This window comes from Pteropus alecto, unplaced genomic scaffold, assembly GCF_000325575.1.
Source record: "Pteropus alecto unplaced genomic scaffold, ASM32557v1 scaffold76, whole genome shotgun sequence".
Lineage (NCBI taxonomy): Eukaryota > Metazoa > Chordata > Mammalia > Chiroptera > Pteropodidae > Pteropus > Pteropus alecto.
This window is the reverse complement of record NW_006443138.1, coordinates 7701324-7717468: the sequence shown is the minus strand read 5'-3', so window position 1 is coordinate 7717468 and position 16145 is coordinate 7701324. Positions and strand designations below refer to the sequence as shown.

Below are 16145 nucleotides of genomic sequence, written 5' to 3'. Positions count from 1 at the left end.
TTCTGTTCTGATTAAAAAAAAAAAAAAAAAAAGATTAACCCTATTTGTTAATAGTTATTGTATTAATTAGAATTTTAGGTAATTAAAAAATAGAAAAAAAAATAAAGAAAAAAAAGCCAAAGTAACAGTTTTAAATATTTAAAGTTCCATTAAAAACACTATCTGTACTATTTGTAAAGAAAAATCTTTTTATAACTATAAGAATATTTACCAGTCTTAATGCTGTTTTTTAAAAAAATATTGAAAAATATAACCCAGGAACTCATCAAAACATTAAGATGACAAACAAAAATAGAAATAAAATTGTTATATATAACTGAATGAACATGAGAAAGCATACCCAAGACCACTGCGAATTATTTCAAAAATATTATGCTGTCTAAACTGGGAAAATAGCACCTGAAAAAGATAAATTCATGCTGACTGAGTAGAATAATAAACTACACTCACCTTATCCCTAATGTGAATGTTCGTTAAGTACTCAGATGGAACATGGAAGTCTGGATAATAAAATGAAAAAAGCCTTATTAACTGATTCTCAGTTACAAATATATTTTTAAAAAGGTCTGATCACAAATATATTCTCCTACCTATGTCTTGAGGTCGACAAGGTGAAGATGCCCAGGGTGATGCAAATTTGGGGTAGAGATTTCTGAATAAGGGGGGAAAAAAAACACTCTGAAGTCCAAAGTACAAAAAAGATATCTAATTTTAGTTCAGGAAATCAGGAATACCAATTACTTCAAATGTAAAATTAGCATTTTTAGTTCTAATTTCCTTTCTTGGGTTTACTATGAGTTATATACATACAGCAGAAAACTGATACAAGATTTATATATACATATGAAAAAATTACTTCAACTCGGAATGCTTTAAATTCATTAATACCATGCTCCCAAGTAAAATTACTTTCCATTTATATGTAAGTATTAAAAGCAAAAGTTCAAATTCACCAAATATTCATGTTTGAATGCCTATTATATGCCTGGCACTTTTCTAGGTGCTTGGGATATATCAGTGAACAAAGCAAAGATCACTAACAACATGAAACTTACTTTTTGTTTGGGGATGGTAGATTTGGAGAGAGGTAGACAAAAACAATTTGTACAATAAATAAATAATATTCCACATTAGTAGAGAGGTAGCGAGGGGAAATTAGTTGCATAATTAAATAAGGTAGTTAGGTTAGGTCTTATTTAGAAGGTCAGATATGAACAAAGATTTGAAAGATGTAAGGGAATTAATTATCTGGCAAAGACTGTTCTAGTCCGAGGAAACTGCTAGAACAAGTTAAGGCAGCATATGACTGACATCTGTGAGGACCACTAAGAAGGCCAGTGAAACTGGAGCAGAGTGAACAAAGGGAGAAGCTTCTGAGGCAGGGGTAAGAGAGAAACACAGAACATGCCTATAGAGATTAGGAGGCCTGTAAAGATTTTGGGTTTTTAATCATAACAAAACTGAAAACCCTTATTGAGTATTGAGTAGTCAGTTAACTTATTCAAAAAGAATTGTCGTGGCTACTGTATAAAGAAGAGATTGTGAAGGGGTACAGGGAAGATCAAGGATACCTAGTGATTGGCTAATAAAGTAATCCAGGCAAGAAAGGATGGTGATCAGGGTGGTAGCAGTTAAAAGCAGTGAGATGCAACACAGAAATGATTCCATTATGTCAAATGTTGTTGACAAGTCAAAAAGGATAAGTTCCTAGAAGTGACCACTGAATTTAATAACACAGAGGCCATTTGATGACCTTGACGACAACAGTTTTAGTGTAATGGGGCAAAATCTTAACTAAAATTCTGTGTTCTAATGGAGACTAGGAAAAGACAAATAAGAGATAGAGATGGCTCTTTTGAATTTTGCTTCAAAGAAGAATAAAGAAATGGGGATCATTAGTCAGATCATGAAAAAGTATTTAATATGGAAAAAGTAATAACTTGTTTGTATGTTGAGGGAAATAATCCAACAAAATGCAAAAAATTGTGAAAGCATGGATTAACTAAGGCAAGAGGGTAGAAGACAAGAAAGAATAAGGGGGGGGTACAGATGGTAGTAAGTAATTAGATTTGGTGAGAGGACTAGGCTGACATTTTCTTCTGACTGCTTCAATCTCAGTAAAGCAGAAATAAACAACGTCATCATGTGAGAGTAAGAACAGGGGAAAAGAATTACGGGTTTGAATAGGCAAGTATAAAACAGCTGCATAGGAGAACAAAAAGAATGACTGGACTAGGCATGCCAGCACTAATTATGTTTGGCAAAATTAAAGTCCCACTATTGAGGTTCCTGACATAAATTTATCATCAGTGAAGTTATGTGTTTTCCTCTAACCAGGGTCAGTAGCAAACATCAAAAATGGAATAGGCGGAAATATAACCAGGGTTAGTTTTTGCCATCCAAGTATGACAAAACAAGAGAGGGCAAAATAGTCAAGGATATATGTAATGGGCAGTATGACTGACCACTGAACTTAATAAGAAGTGACTTCATGTGGGGAAACAGAGATAGGCATGTCGAGGAACAACAAAAAGGTAAAAGCATCAATTGAAAGTCCCAATGGAGTTGAATGATAACAGGAGCCAGTACCAGAGGGAGAGAGACAGAAAACAGAAAGTGGGATGGACAGACTTAAAATTACAGAGAAACTACAGTGACTATTAATGGCAAGGTCAAAAGGACGACTAAAGAAGTGAACAGGTGAGGTATGGTAAAAGGCAAGATTTTTGAAGAGAAATTCAAGGACCTGAGATTTCAGGATTTTGATCCAGGAGCTAATATGAGAGGGAATGACCCAAAGAGTCAGTAGATAACAGCAATAATGAGTGGCAGCAGGTGATATAATTTAATGACAAGATATTAAAAACTGCAAGTGTGCAGGGAGGTATTATACATAAATGTGGAAGAAAAAAACTTACTCAGGAGAGTTCAGATTGAGGCCTAATGTTGTTAAGTCACTTCCTAATGCAAGATGTACCATTCCTGGGTCTGTCTCTGCTGCCCTGATAAATGTTAACAGGCCAATCATTCCAAATTGGTCCGTCACCATCCCTTGAGGAATGTTTGTAACCCGACCTGAATAAGAAAAACGTGGTCATTTTTCTTTGATGAAAAGTACAGAAAATGAATTCTATAACATCACTGACATATTTTATAGAGTCCCACCATCAGGTAACACCTGGATCCCTTTTTTCTGCTGGTTATTATTCTGTGTTGTTGAACTTTTATCTCCAGGGAATTTGGGTCCATCTGTACTTGAAGTTGTCTTGCCAGATGTATTCAAATTCTAACATAAAAAAAAAAATTAAATTTAACATTAAAATGTGTTAAGTGTAAAAATTTTCAAGTTCATATATTAGTAACTTTCTATTCATTCTTTATTATGTTTAAATTGGTAGTAAATTATTACCTGTTTTTCAAGGCCTACATGAAATTTTTTTGTTTCCACAAATGTGCCATGGTATATAAATTAAGTCCTGTATGATATCAATTTGAGTATTTAAAGAACAAGCAATATATGGAAAATATTCTTATTCATCTCAGATCTTCAGTCACGGATAAAATATATTATCTATCTATCTATCATCTCAGTACTTTATGCTTTGGAATACACTTGAAGATCTACTCTTCAATACTTTCATTTATAAGAGAAACTACTAAACATAGTATATTACCTAAAATATCATAAAAATATACAGGATAAGTCAGAATATATGCACTTTTAAAATTCATATTTACTTTAATTCTTACCCAATATTCTTCTTTATTAATTATTTTAATGATATACAAACTCCCGTCACACACAAAAAGTTATTTTCAGCGAAATGTGGAAGAAATAAACATATTCGTTAAGTCAGAAAGAGGAAGCTGAGTTGGCTGAATCAACACAGGAATAAAAATGTGTATAAAGATTCTTCAAGGAGAAAACTTACTCAAGAAAAACACAGCTCCTTAGAAGGCTATAATATCAAACTTCATGGGATCCAGCTGACAGGGACTACAATAAAAGTCTAAATTAACTCTGAGAAGTTCAACAGAAATTTGCAAACCTATATGAAATAGGAAAAAAATAGGCTATCTTCTAAGTTATAAAGCTTTTCCATATTCTTCAGAAGTTAATTACAGATATTCAAGATAAACAACTTTGTAATAGTATTTAATATGTCCTTAATACAGTTGATAAAACTGTTAATATAAGAGAAGTCTGAAGGGAAAAAACTACATCACTCACATATATAATTCTCAGTTACTTACAGATTTACTGTCATCATTACTTGATGTTGGATCTTTATAGCTGGAACCGGGTAATGCTGGAAAATCTTCGTTGTGTATTGAAAAGTCCTGGGATTGCTCATTTGCTGGTTTTGTTACCATTCCAACTATGTAATGAAAATAATCCAGAGAATTGCAATTGATATTTATGATATTTTGCTATAAATTATAAAAAGTTAACTTTCCTCATGAGAATATACCAAAAAGATTCTCATTTTGCTATGAAAGCATATTTCAAAAAAATTAGTATTCAGGGTAACAATGAAGAACTAAAGTTCTTGTATACTGATTAATAACTTAATATACAAAATAATACAAGAGAAAGAAGTGGCAATCCTATAATTAATCTAATGTCATATACAGATGTTTAAAAATATAATTTGATATTAGTAATCATTATTAACATTTTTGGTTTAAAAACTTGATTTAAATATTTGACTAGCTATTACTGATACCAGTTAATTGTCAAATACAAAGGAACAAAATAAATTTTAAAAGAACATGTCAGTATTCTACTTGAAAGTGACTTACAGAGTGAGCAAATTGCAATCAATTATAAAACAACTCCATATTATTTCAGATTTTCTTGGATTCCATGAAATAGATGTAAAACATGCAAGAACTGGGAAGTAATCCTCCCACTATACTTGGCATTAGTCAGGCCCTTATTGGAGAACAATATCCAGTATGGGGCTCCACAATTCAAGAACGATATGGAGAAACTAGAGATGGTCCAAGGAGAGCAACGGGAATGATTAAAGGGATGAAAAAATGGACCTATGAGGAAAGGTTAAAAATATTAGAGTCTGAACTGAGAATCAAGTAGCTAGGTACTCAACTTCCAGGGCAGATCATATTTTTATTTTTGGAAGAGTGATTTAAAAACTTTAGAATATGAACAATTAATTTTTCCATTCTTGACATATTGTTATTTGTATTCATATTCTAAAAGGCATAGAAATCCTTCTAAGCTGAAAATGGGAAAAACCGTTATAAAAGTGATGAACTGATCCCTCTAAATTCATTGTTTCTGCTACTGGTCTCTATCAGGTTCTCCCAAAAAGAAATAAATAGGTGTAAAAGATAAAAACAATATGGCTACATTGCTCTTACATAATTTTCATGTCTAAAATCATTACTGCATGTTTCACGCCCCCCCCCACTTCTTTTCATTTACCTTGTCTTAGCCAGATATCTTATTTATTAGAGACAGTAAGAAAGGGGTATTAACGGTGACCGAGAGTCTACATAAATTATACATGACCTATAAGCAGTGGTTCTCAACAAGAGGCAATTTTTTCTCCCTTGGGATATTTGTCAATGTATGAAGACATCTGTACTTGTCACAATGGGGGAAGGTTGGAAGACAGGGGGTGTTACTGATATCAAATAGGCAGAAGCTAGGGATGTTGCTAAACATTCAATAATGCACAGGACAGCCCCACATTTACAAGGAATTATCTGACCCAAATGTCATTAGTGTGGAGGTTAATAAACTGGCTTAGAAAAAATCTTTACTGGATGGTCAGTCATTATTAATCTCTAGGAATGCAAGAATGTGTTCTTTTAAAAAATGCGTGATCGATGAAAAAAAAAAAAAGGCAGACCACAATATAATTATTAAGGTATATTAAGGCAGAACTGACAAAAGAAAATAACTTCTGAATACCAATGAAGACTTCCTTTTGGGGTTTCTGTACAAACTAAGTTTTCCCAAAATGCTAAGATACTATTCTGGGAAGAAAAAGAACTTTGTATATATCAACTCTAACAAATTGTGTGTGTGTGTATGCAATGGAAACTTTCCATTGACCATCATTTAAAAACTTAATTACCATAAGGAGCTCTTCCAGCCAAGGGGTTTATTAATGGAGTTGGGTTACCACTTCCTTCCCTTCTGTTTCGATCTGCTAATGCTGGAAAATCTGAAAGGTCCAATCCTGTCACATTTTCGCTTCCATCTAAATAAGAAAGAACACTAGTTATTGATTCTACAAACATTTTAAACAGATTATTAAAGACCAACATAATATAAAATGACAGCACCTTCGTCCTAAATAACACACAGCGCTATACCAGTGATGTAATTTTTTCTCTTCCACACAATAAATACTTGTGGATTGATTTCACATGAAAGAATTTCATAAACAATTCAGCAAAGCAATACGTAAGTAGCGTAATCAAAATCTCAAATTTTGGAGACTTAAGATAGAGAATAAGGAATATGTTATTTCTCCTGTGAAAGAAGGTACTTTAAAATTACAGCTTGTTAGCTAGCAAGAGAGAGACTATTGTGATGTAACTGCTCTTTTCGTTATGTGCAAAAGCAGAGTTTGCATCTGGAATGCTTGGAGCTTCAGTTATATACAGGTGTGAGAATGAGAGTACCGCCTGCAAATGGCCGTAGTCATATCTGAGGTATTGGCAGTAGAAGCAGAAGTCTTAAGGGCTTCTGTCCTGTGGTCTATTGATTCCATACACAAATGTGTATGCATGCATATGTGAATGTGTGTGTTTTGCAGTTGGGGGTGTAAATAGGGTTCCCATGTCTGGTGAATGCATGCGAAGCATGAGGGTATGATGTAAAGCCCAAAGTTTATATTACCTATTACACAGTAGGCGCTCAATAAATATATATTAAATGAATAAATTTATTTTTGTTCTTTTAAACTTTAAAAAATCAGCTCTCTTCCTTTTAAAAGTTAAAATTTAACCCAACATTTCTACTTTGCCTATTTTAATCATTTCCTTGATTTCTTAACTTTTATTATTCTATTATTCTTAAAATCTTGTTTTATTTAAAGTTTTAAAGGATTTAATTTTCTACTTTGGTTTTAGCCTGCACTATAGCTTTTCTTTAATTTTTATTTCATCTAGTGTTTTATGACCATTTTCAATTTATTTTGCCCTTTTTTCCAGTTAATTTTGTCTCCAAGTTTCATAATTAAAAGAATCTCAGGAGAGAAAACTATTATCTCAAGATTACTTTGCTGACGGAAAAACAATACACTCTGTTGACATTCCAAGTTAGTTAACAATTTAAAATTATGAAGGGTAAAAGGTAAAACGAATTATACCCACTGTTTTTAAACAAATTGCAGTTTATGAATTTTGAATTTTAATATTTATATGAACAAGACAAAAATTAACAATTTATAGTTTCAATCTATACAGTAATCTCTCTTGAATTATTTGATTACAAATTAATTACAAACTCCAAATATATAACAACTTTTAATATACATTTTCAGATCCTCTAGGATGGAATTTAAAATTGCCATATATTAATCAAGAATATTTTTAACTTAAAAAAGTTAATAAATCCCCCAATTTATAGTTTTAGGAAAAGACTTAGAAACAATTTTCCTATTTTAAAATATACTTAGTTAAAACTGCATTTTAAAAATAATTCTAGAATTTACAGAACTGTATGAAACCATAATTCAGAATATAAGATGGCACTGTCAGACAGTTACTTTATGGTCCATATTAAAATAATACTTCATATTATTTTAACATCTTGAACACAATACTATAATTTTCAAATGCTAAAACTTGACAATTTAAAATTTCACTTGATCAATTTATGCTGCTAAACACACAATAACATTTAAAAATAAAAAGCCCTTAGCCACATATGACATTTCATTACTAAATCTCTCGTGCTTCCACATAGCTCCATTTCACTCATCATTCTTTCACCTTCTACTTCCTTTACATACATTTCTCTCTCAACAATCGTATTCATTTGGCTCCTATGACCATAACAACATCCTTTATTTCCTTTCTCTGGAAGCAAGGGTAGAAGAAGGTGAAACCCAAATCAGAATAGTAACAAAGCCTCCCGTTTGGTCTGAAACAGTTGATAAAATAAACCAACAGACTGCAGGAATTCTTCACTGTCAAAATCAGAATTGGTTTTCCATATAATTAAATTCTGAATTTCACACATAAAACTGGATAAAAACTTCGTAAGGGTTAAATGCCAAAATTAGTAGTATTAAAACTATTAAAAAATTATAAGTGATCCACGTAATTTTAAAGATTTCTTCAATCTGAGTCTTTCTAACCAGAATGCCATACTACCCAACCTAGTTTAGACGGCAGGTGACAGGATTGAGGGGAAAAGCTCTTGAAGCAAAAGACTCTGAGGCATAAATATATACTGTTAATGTTTAGGATCCTCTAGGTGTTAAGGAAATAATACTTATATTATAACATTATGCCATTATCATGCCAAGTAAAAAATATATTTAAATCTTTCAACTGTTCACTGAATTATATTCTATGCCTACGAAAATCTTACTAAATTAAATTCTACATTTTAATCCCCCCCCCAAAAAAAATCCTGTAATATTTATTCTAAGAGCAGTATGTTCAATTGCTTTATATTTCAAAGATCTACCATATTTTTATAGGGTACTAGCTTCAGAATAAGCTTACCTGTTCCATTAAAAATGTTACTTGATAAGGAGTTATTCATTCCAAATGCCTGATTCCTGTTCATTCCAAATCCAGACATACTGGGTACATAGAAAATAATTTTAGATATACAGTAAGAACACTAACTTTCGGATGAAGAAAAACAAAAGTATATACTTTTGATCTCCTCATATAAAACAACAATATGTTTTAAAACAAATACTAATTCTATTTTTTCTAAGTTTAATCTTTAATTTTATTTAAAAACTTCCCTAAGTCCTTCCATGAACAAGAGTACCAAAATGTCTTATACAAATTAAAAAGCAAAAAACAAATAATTTATAAGTTTTGAGGAAAACAGAGATTAAGGGTACTGTTTTGTGTACTTGCAAAGTCAACATACTGGATAAACTGGCAGAACTAACCTCAAAACTGCACTTTAGTGTATAACTATTATTCCTGAACTCTTGTTTTTCTTTTGCTACTGGGAAAGCATGCTACTGTCACCTTTCATAAAAGATCCTTTTTCATACACTATGTCCTCTCCTCATGAGAGAGTCCATGACATATTCATCTTTGCATTCTCTGCCCTGAGTGTCCAGGAGGATATAACAAGCACTCAATAAATATTTAGTTGACTTGAATTAAATGGTGCTTTTCTTTAACTGAATTTAGTGTTCCAAAACACGTCATTCTTATCTAAATATAGTTTATTTTTCAGCTACTTAAAAGAAAAAAAATATTTAAGTAGTGCCCTCAATTCCAAATTAATGCACAATTGGTACCTGGTAAACAGTTACAAATGCCTCCCTTTTTTGCACTAGCCTAAACACAGGAAAACAAAAACAACAAACAAGACTGAACTTAAATCAAGGCCAGAAGCAATTAAGAATTTCAAAAAGAATTAATGAAAATTCTACAATGAAAGTATGCAACTTTAACAACAAATTATCCGATAAGAGACAGTGTATCTATTATAAGTAGGGTTAAACTGTTTGAAAATAACAGGATTTTGTGTGTCTGTGTGTGTGTGTGTGTGTTTTGCTTAAATCTGTTAAAACTAACTATGGCCAAACAATATTTTCATAAAATATGTAGCTGGTGAAACAATAATGCTCTAGAGAGTAAGAAAGCCAATAGAAATTTTTGTTATTTTAATTGCGTGTTAGAACTGCTGCTAATAAGGTACCCTCAAATACTGAAAAAGTATTAAAAGATGAAAACATTCTATAATAAATACAACATCAAGGGTAATAAGCAGAGTTTTAGACACCCACGTTTCCTCGACAATTTATACATAAAGTATTTTTTAAAAACAATTAAAATTTGAAAAAATATACAGACAAAAGTTTAAATATATATTTGATCAATGAACAGTACCTACAAGAATGCAGAAAGATATGATAAAGCCCAAGAAATATTATATAAATAGGAAGCTATCGAGATGAGAACTTTGATAACCTTTTACGAATAACTTAAAAAATTAAAAGTGGTAAAATTATAAAAGAAATACTCATAAGTCTAAATAAAAGCAAGAATTAGAGCTTATGGGATGAAGATTAAACAGGAAATGTGCTAATAACCTATTTTAATTTAGTTTTTACAAGTACTAGAGTGAAATAAATGGGTATGATGATAGCAACTAAATCAAGTTCCTTTTCCCCTCTAGAGTTCCTCGTTAAAAAAAAAAAAAAAAAAACCTGACAAACTTAAATGCTATTTTTGCAAGGAAGAAGGCCTTTTATTGTAGACCTAATTCTCATATAAATTATCTAAACAGCTTAAAAATCCTAACATAAAGGATAATTGGTCTTCATACTGTTATTATTTGCATAATAGTATATGCAATGAATAGTGCAAAAAATAATAAAAAAGCACAATAGCTCATCTTTTTGTTTTAAATATCAGGACAAGACATAATTTTCAAATACTTATAGATGTAGTTTTAAAAAGTCTTTGGCCATTAAGTCTCTCCAAAGCACAAAATTGAATTTTGGTTAAAAAGGTACTTAACCAAAGCATAAATGGAGCAAGGCGTAATAGTCAAACATGTCTCCAGTCCCATTCGTAAGTCTGGAACTCTTACTAAATAAGTAACCAGCCTCATTAAATAGAAGAAGGGCACATCAAAAAAAAAATCTGCCTTGTGGCAACCAAAGAACAATCCTCTTCCAACAGCAACAAAAAGTTTTAATGTGTTTTCTAAAATCAAACTGATTTTCAAAAGAACATATCTTTAGTTTGGGGAAGTTAAAGTTGTGATGTGTAACTTAGAGAATGTCTGGTCATAAACATATGATGAAACACATTTATGAGACAGAAGCCATGACTCAAGAACAGAATGTCGAATATGAAAAGGCAAATTTGAAAATACCCAGAAAGACAATTATACACAGTATCAATAAACATCTTACCTGTTCACAGTAAAAGGCTGTCGAGAAGGCTGCTGCTTTGGCATACATATTATGCTTGGCGAGCTTCTGTTGGGGCTACCTAACCCTGAACTGCTCATGCTATTTGTCCTGCTAGGAATTCCAATGCCCTGACCAACCTGGGAGTGGTTCATCATATTCCTAGGATTCATAGGCAAAATACCCCTGAAAAAGAAGTCCATTATACTAAATAAGCTCTCTACAATTACTCATTAAAATTCTCTTTAAATAATCAATTGCTCTAATCCTAGAAAAAGCAAATATACTTTCAAATTGCATTGCTAATTTTTATTAATTGAATTATTCTGTCTGGTCGTTATAGCTCTTTAGTGTGACTATGACATAAAATAATACAAATGTATTTCACATATATATTAGAATAATTTCATTCCAAATGTCATTCTATCTCCTTTATACTAATATGCATAGTTTAAGTAATCTGTTTTCTTTTATTCTCACTAGTGATGAAGGAACAATAATCAGAATTATCTGAGGAGTGATTTTAAATTGCACATCCTCTGTGGAGGAAGAGAGCTGACTTTTGAAAAAGCCCCCCAGTTGGTGATTAACCCTGGATACCCACCCAGTTGACAACCAGTACGACAGCTACAAGGTAAAAATATCTTATCGTAGACTTATCAATTTGCAATAAAATAAAAGGAGCATTGGGTTATCAACTTTCTTTTCCTAAGTGAAAGGCACTGAACCATTTAGTTACCTTATTAAAAAAAAAAAAAAAAAAAAAACTAAAAAAGCTTGCTTATTCTACAAAGATACATTTTGAGAAATATTCTGGTCCATCAATAAATACCTGCTTGGAGATGGAGGCGTGTGAAGTGACATTGTTGGTACCCCTGTTGTTGGCGTGACGTGGCTCGGTAACTGAGTGCCTTGTGATAAGCTGCGATTTAACTGAGGGGTATTGTTGCTCATCCCCCTCATTGGAAGGCCTAGTGCACCTATTAAAAAAATTCAGAAGAAGGAAATTCATTGCCATCAGGAATGAAATTGTTATCCATCTTCTGGAATTGGCAATTTAAAGCATTTAAAAATGACCTAACATAATATAATTTTCAAATTTAAATGGATATATTCAATTCACTCAAAATGGACTCTAATTTTAACAAAAATAATGTTCTAATCTGAAATTTAGTATTATGACTGAATATTGCTTTCGTATTTCTTTTCATACTTCTATTTTACAATAAACTATGTCTGAGAATGATTGCAACAAATTAGATGACATGTTCAATAAAAACATTTTGTACAAGTATGCCTTTAAGAAATTTGCAATCCTGTGTTTCGTTTTAAATCATAACCGAGGTACACAGACATTTGATCATGCTTTGCTGAAGTAACTTTAATTTTCATATGATCCTTTTTAAATGCATTTAAGAAAAAGTCTCTTTACCACTATTTATACACACATACTTCTCAACATTACAATTTTTACAAACCCAACATAAAATATCAGCAACAGATTAAAAAACTCAACCTAGTAAAGCTATAAGTGACAAAAATTTAAAACAAGTTTTAAAATTTCAAAGGACACTGACCTTCTATTTTAATACTCCTGGGGCCAGATACAGGGAGAAATGTTTTCCAATAGGTGCATTTTAAAAGATTACTGAGGGTTTACCATTCAAATATGAAAACATTAAAAAGTTAAACAATTGGGATAAACATTTCAAAAATGTTATGACGTTTCCTACCTTTTAATATGAAATATAAATTATTTTCTTAATGACTCAGAATAATTATCATGGATATTTAATGTGCTAGATGGTTCTTTTTCCCCTTTTTTATCCCTCAAAGTTAAGGATGTTCAGCTGTCACTTATGTAGTGATCATACCTCACTATGATTGAATGCCTCCTTGCCTCCATTTTCCTGACCCACACTTTTTGGTGCTTTCTGTTTCTGTCTGCTGTGGAATGGCACACCAGTCAAATTAGCTTATTCTGACTAGAGGTTAAATAAAAGTGATAAGATGAAGTAAGAGCTAATGAGTAAGTAGATGACTTTAGTGCTAGGGACTTAAAATGACCCCTATCCGTTTTTGGTCTAACTTTGGGCCCAAGAATTGGAAAGACCTGAATATTTTGAAACTATGATCTCCAGAAAATTGTATGTGTGTGAATATTTCCTTCAAATATCTTTGCAAAGTTTATCTTTGATCCTAACAATGTACCTCCTTCTAACCTACTAGGGATACCACTGCATCACAAAGATTTTACTGGAATTTTCCAGCCTCGGCACTCAGCTTGTAAACCAACTTTGCTTCTCAAATGAATGAAGCCAATGAATACGAATCAATATAGTTACTATATTCTATTTGTATTCTTTTCCACTCATGTTCCATGAAAACCCAAGCTTGGTTCTGCATTTCTTTTTTTAAGTTGCATGAAGAGAAGTGGCCAAGATTATGTGTTGGTTTAGTCACTATATGTATGTCTGGTCACTACAAATTTTGTGACCATGACTATACCACTTGCTGCAGCCACTTTCTCTGAATCTGGGACAAAATAAGGAAGAATGAGAGATTAAAATATCAGGCTATGTAAAATTTCTTCAGAAAATATCTTTCCTTCTTTCAAGCACACAATTTTCCCCAAGGTCCTCTAGAGGTTCCCATAATGAATCACCAAAGTGATACCCATATCACTCACCCAATATTTATTGAGTGTCTATAATGTGCTCAGCATGGTGCTAGCTGCTGGAGATACAGCAATGAACAAGACAGAAAAATGCTCCTACCCTCTGGGAGCTTATACTCTTCTCCCCAAATATGTTGTCCTAAAGTCAGCTATAGCTGCGAATTTCCCACAGGAATGTGTTTCTCACAGTTACTAACCACAAGAAATATTATACAATTTTAGAGCCAGGAGGGACCTTAAAGATCACTTGATTCAATGTATGTATTTTACAGATGAGGAATCTGAGCCTCAGTTAATGGACTTCTCCAAGGTGACACAAAGAACCAAGACTAGAACTTAGAGCTCTTAACTCCTGGTGTTCTGAATGGCAACCTATGAGAACCCAATATAACACCAAATTAGCATCATTGTGAGTGCCTACCGAATTTTAATAATCACTTATCTATCGTTTTTTCTCTTGCTCTCTTTGAATGTTTACTTCTCTTCGAATTTTTCCTAAACCTCCATCTCGTTTTCTTCGCTCCATTTTCCTTCTCCCTCTCTTATCTATGTCAAGTTTTCTTTCCTGTAGTTTTACTTCTCCTTTCCTTTTCACTTCCTTTATACCTTCCTTACAATAAACATATACTTTCTAAAAATCTAGTACCCTTATGCTGTTTTCTAATAATTGATAAGCCCTACAAAAGATTCACTGAGATGTTTCCTTAAACCCTTCATATACATATTATTCTATGCTGTCTTATGAAAATTTGTAACTTCAAAAATATTTTAGAGAATGGAGATTATATGGAGATTATGTAAACATTAGCAAAAAAACTTTTGGAGAAGGAAAAAAGAATGGGTAAAGTTATTTAATCAATTAAGGATTGGCAAACGAGTTATTTTACAGTGCTAAGAGTGGAGGAAGACTGAAATAAAGAAACTCAAAGATTAACATTTACTTTTATTTTTCCTTCAATACTCCTGATTTCATAAAAACAGCTAGTAAATTCAAAAGGTCTGAGTTGCATTTTGAAGTAGTTAGGTATAAAAAAAAAATCAACAGAGCAGAAAGGAATACATCGATTTCAAACTGGATCATCAACCCCTGAATACTTAATAACTGAGTTACTTTAAATTAAATTTAAAATTCAAATTCTTTTAAAACAAAGAATTAATATCACTAAATAAGAATATACATAGATTTACTTTTAGGAAACAAAATATAGTCATTAAATTAGAGTTAGTTGAGTTAAACTGTTACAACTGGGCAGGGTCAGGGGAGGGAAAAATTTACTCTTTTATTAAATTAGAAACAATCATGGAAAATCATCCAAAATATTATACCAAGAAGAAGACATGTAAGCTTAAAGAAAATTTAAAAAAAGGAAAAAAACCAGCTCATAAAAATTTTTGGCATAAAATAACTACAACAGGTAAATATAAATATGCATTTATGAAAGGGCAGTAGAATTAAAATTTATTAAGCACCTAGGAACCATGTGTCAAGCACTATGCTACTTCACCACCTTTCCCCTTTATAATAATCCTACAGAAAAAGTATTTATGAACAGAACAAAAAAAAAACCCAGTTAAACCAAGCTTTTGCTAAAGATAAACAATGCAGTATGATACAATTTATAAGAAAAAGTTCAATCACAGCAACCAAATCCATGAAAACTCATACTTAAATGAAATATTCTAAAATCTTTATTAAGGAGAGGCGGGAAAATAATCCTGAATTCATACAAGATGGCTTTCCATTCCCAAAAGCAATTGGCTTCCCCTAGGAACTCACTGTCCTACCCACGCTAACAAAGGACAAGGATCTTCCTGCCTCCAACCTGTCCTGCACTCAGCTGGTTAACCTTCCTTATAACATTATTTCGTTATGCAGTTTCGTTAAAATTAAAATAATTTAGAGATAGGAAAATCTCCAGAGATCACCACCCAACTAAATTATATATGAAGAACTAGTATCAAGCATTAAGTGACTTGCCCAAGATCACAAATAAGAAGACTAAAAATAATGACAGAATTTCTTGACTCCTACTTCAATCCCTTTTTTCAAGCAATCACTTTCCACTTATTAGTAGTTGCTAAGTTTTAATGACTGGGTCTATGCCCGGAAACTGTGACAGTCTGGGTCTGGGCAATTCATAAGCAGTGGGATTTTTAAAACTCTCCAAGTGTTTCTAGTAGTACAGCCAGGGCTGAGAACCACAGTATTAAACCCAATCACAATTTAGTCTTTAAAATTCTGTCAGGTCCCAAAAGATTCTTCTAATCTTTCATTTTCTTTTTTCCCAAGTTTATTGAGATATAACCGACATATAACTCTTCCAATCTTACTTAATATTTTACTCACCCAAATAGATACCCTT

General features: G+C 32.1%; 1 protein-coding gene across 7 annotated transcripts in view; it reads right to left on the bottom strand.

Annotated features, from left to right (window-relative positions):
* CNOT2 (CCR4-NOT transcription complex subunit 2) overlaps window positions 1-16145 on the bottom strand; it is a 103063-nt gene that overhangs the window by 10333 nt on the left and 76585 nt on the right. For all 7 annotated transcript variants that reach the window (XM_006923735.2, XM_025041089.1, XM_015598499.2 and 4 more), the window contains 9 exons: window positions 11938-12085; window positions 11109-11291; window positions 8716-8795; window positions 6108-6233; window positions 4255-4379; window positions 3166-3286; window positions 2919-3075; window positions 591-652; window positions 451-500 (listed from right to left, as the gene is read on the bottom strand). In XM_006923735.2, the coding sequence (XP_006923797.1) occupies window positions 451-500; window positions 591-652; window positions 2919-3075; window positions 3166-3286; window positions 4255-4379; window positions 6108-6233; window positions 8716-8795; window positions 11109-11291; window positions 11938-12085 (1052 nt within the window). The remainder of the gene's footprint in view (window positions 1-450; window positions 501-590; window positions 653-2918; window positions 3076-3165; window positions 3287-4254; window positions 4380-6107; window positions 6234-8715; window positions 8796-11108; window positions 11292-11937; window positions 12086-16145) is intronic.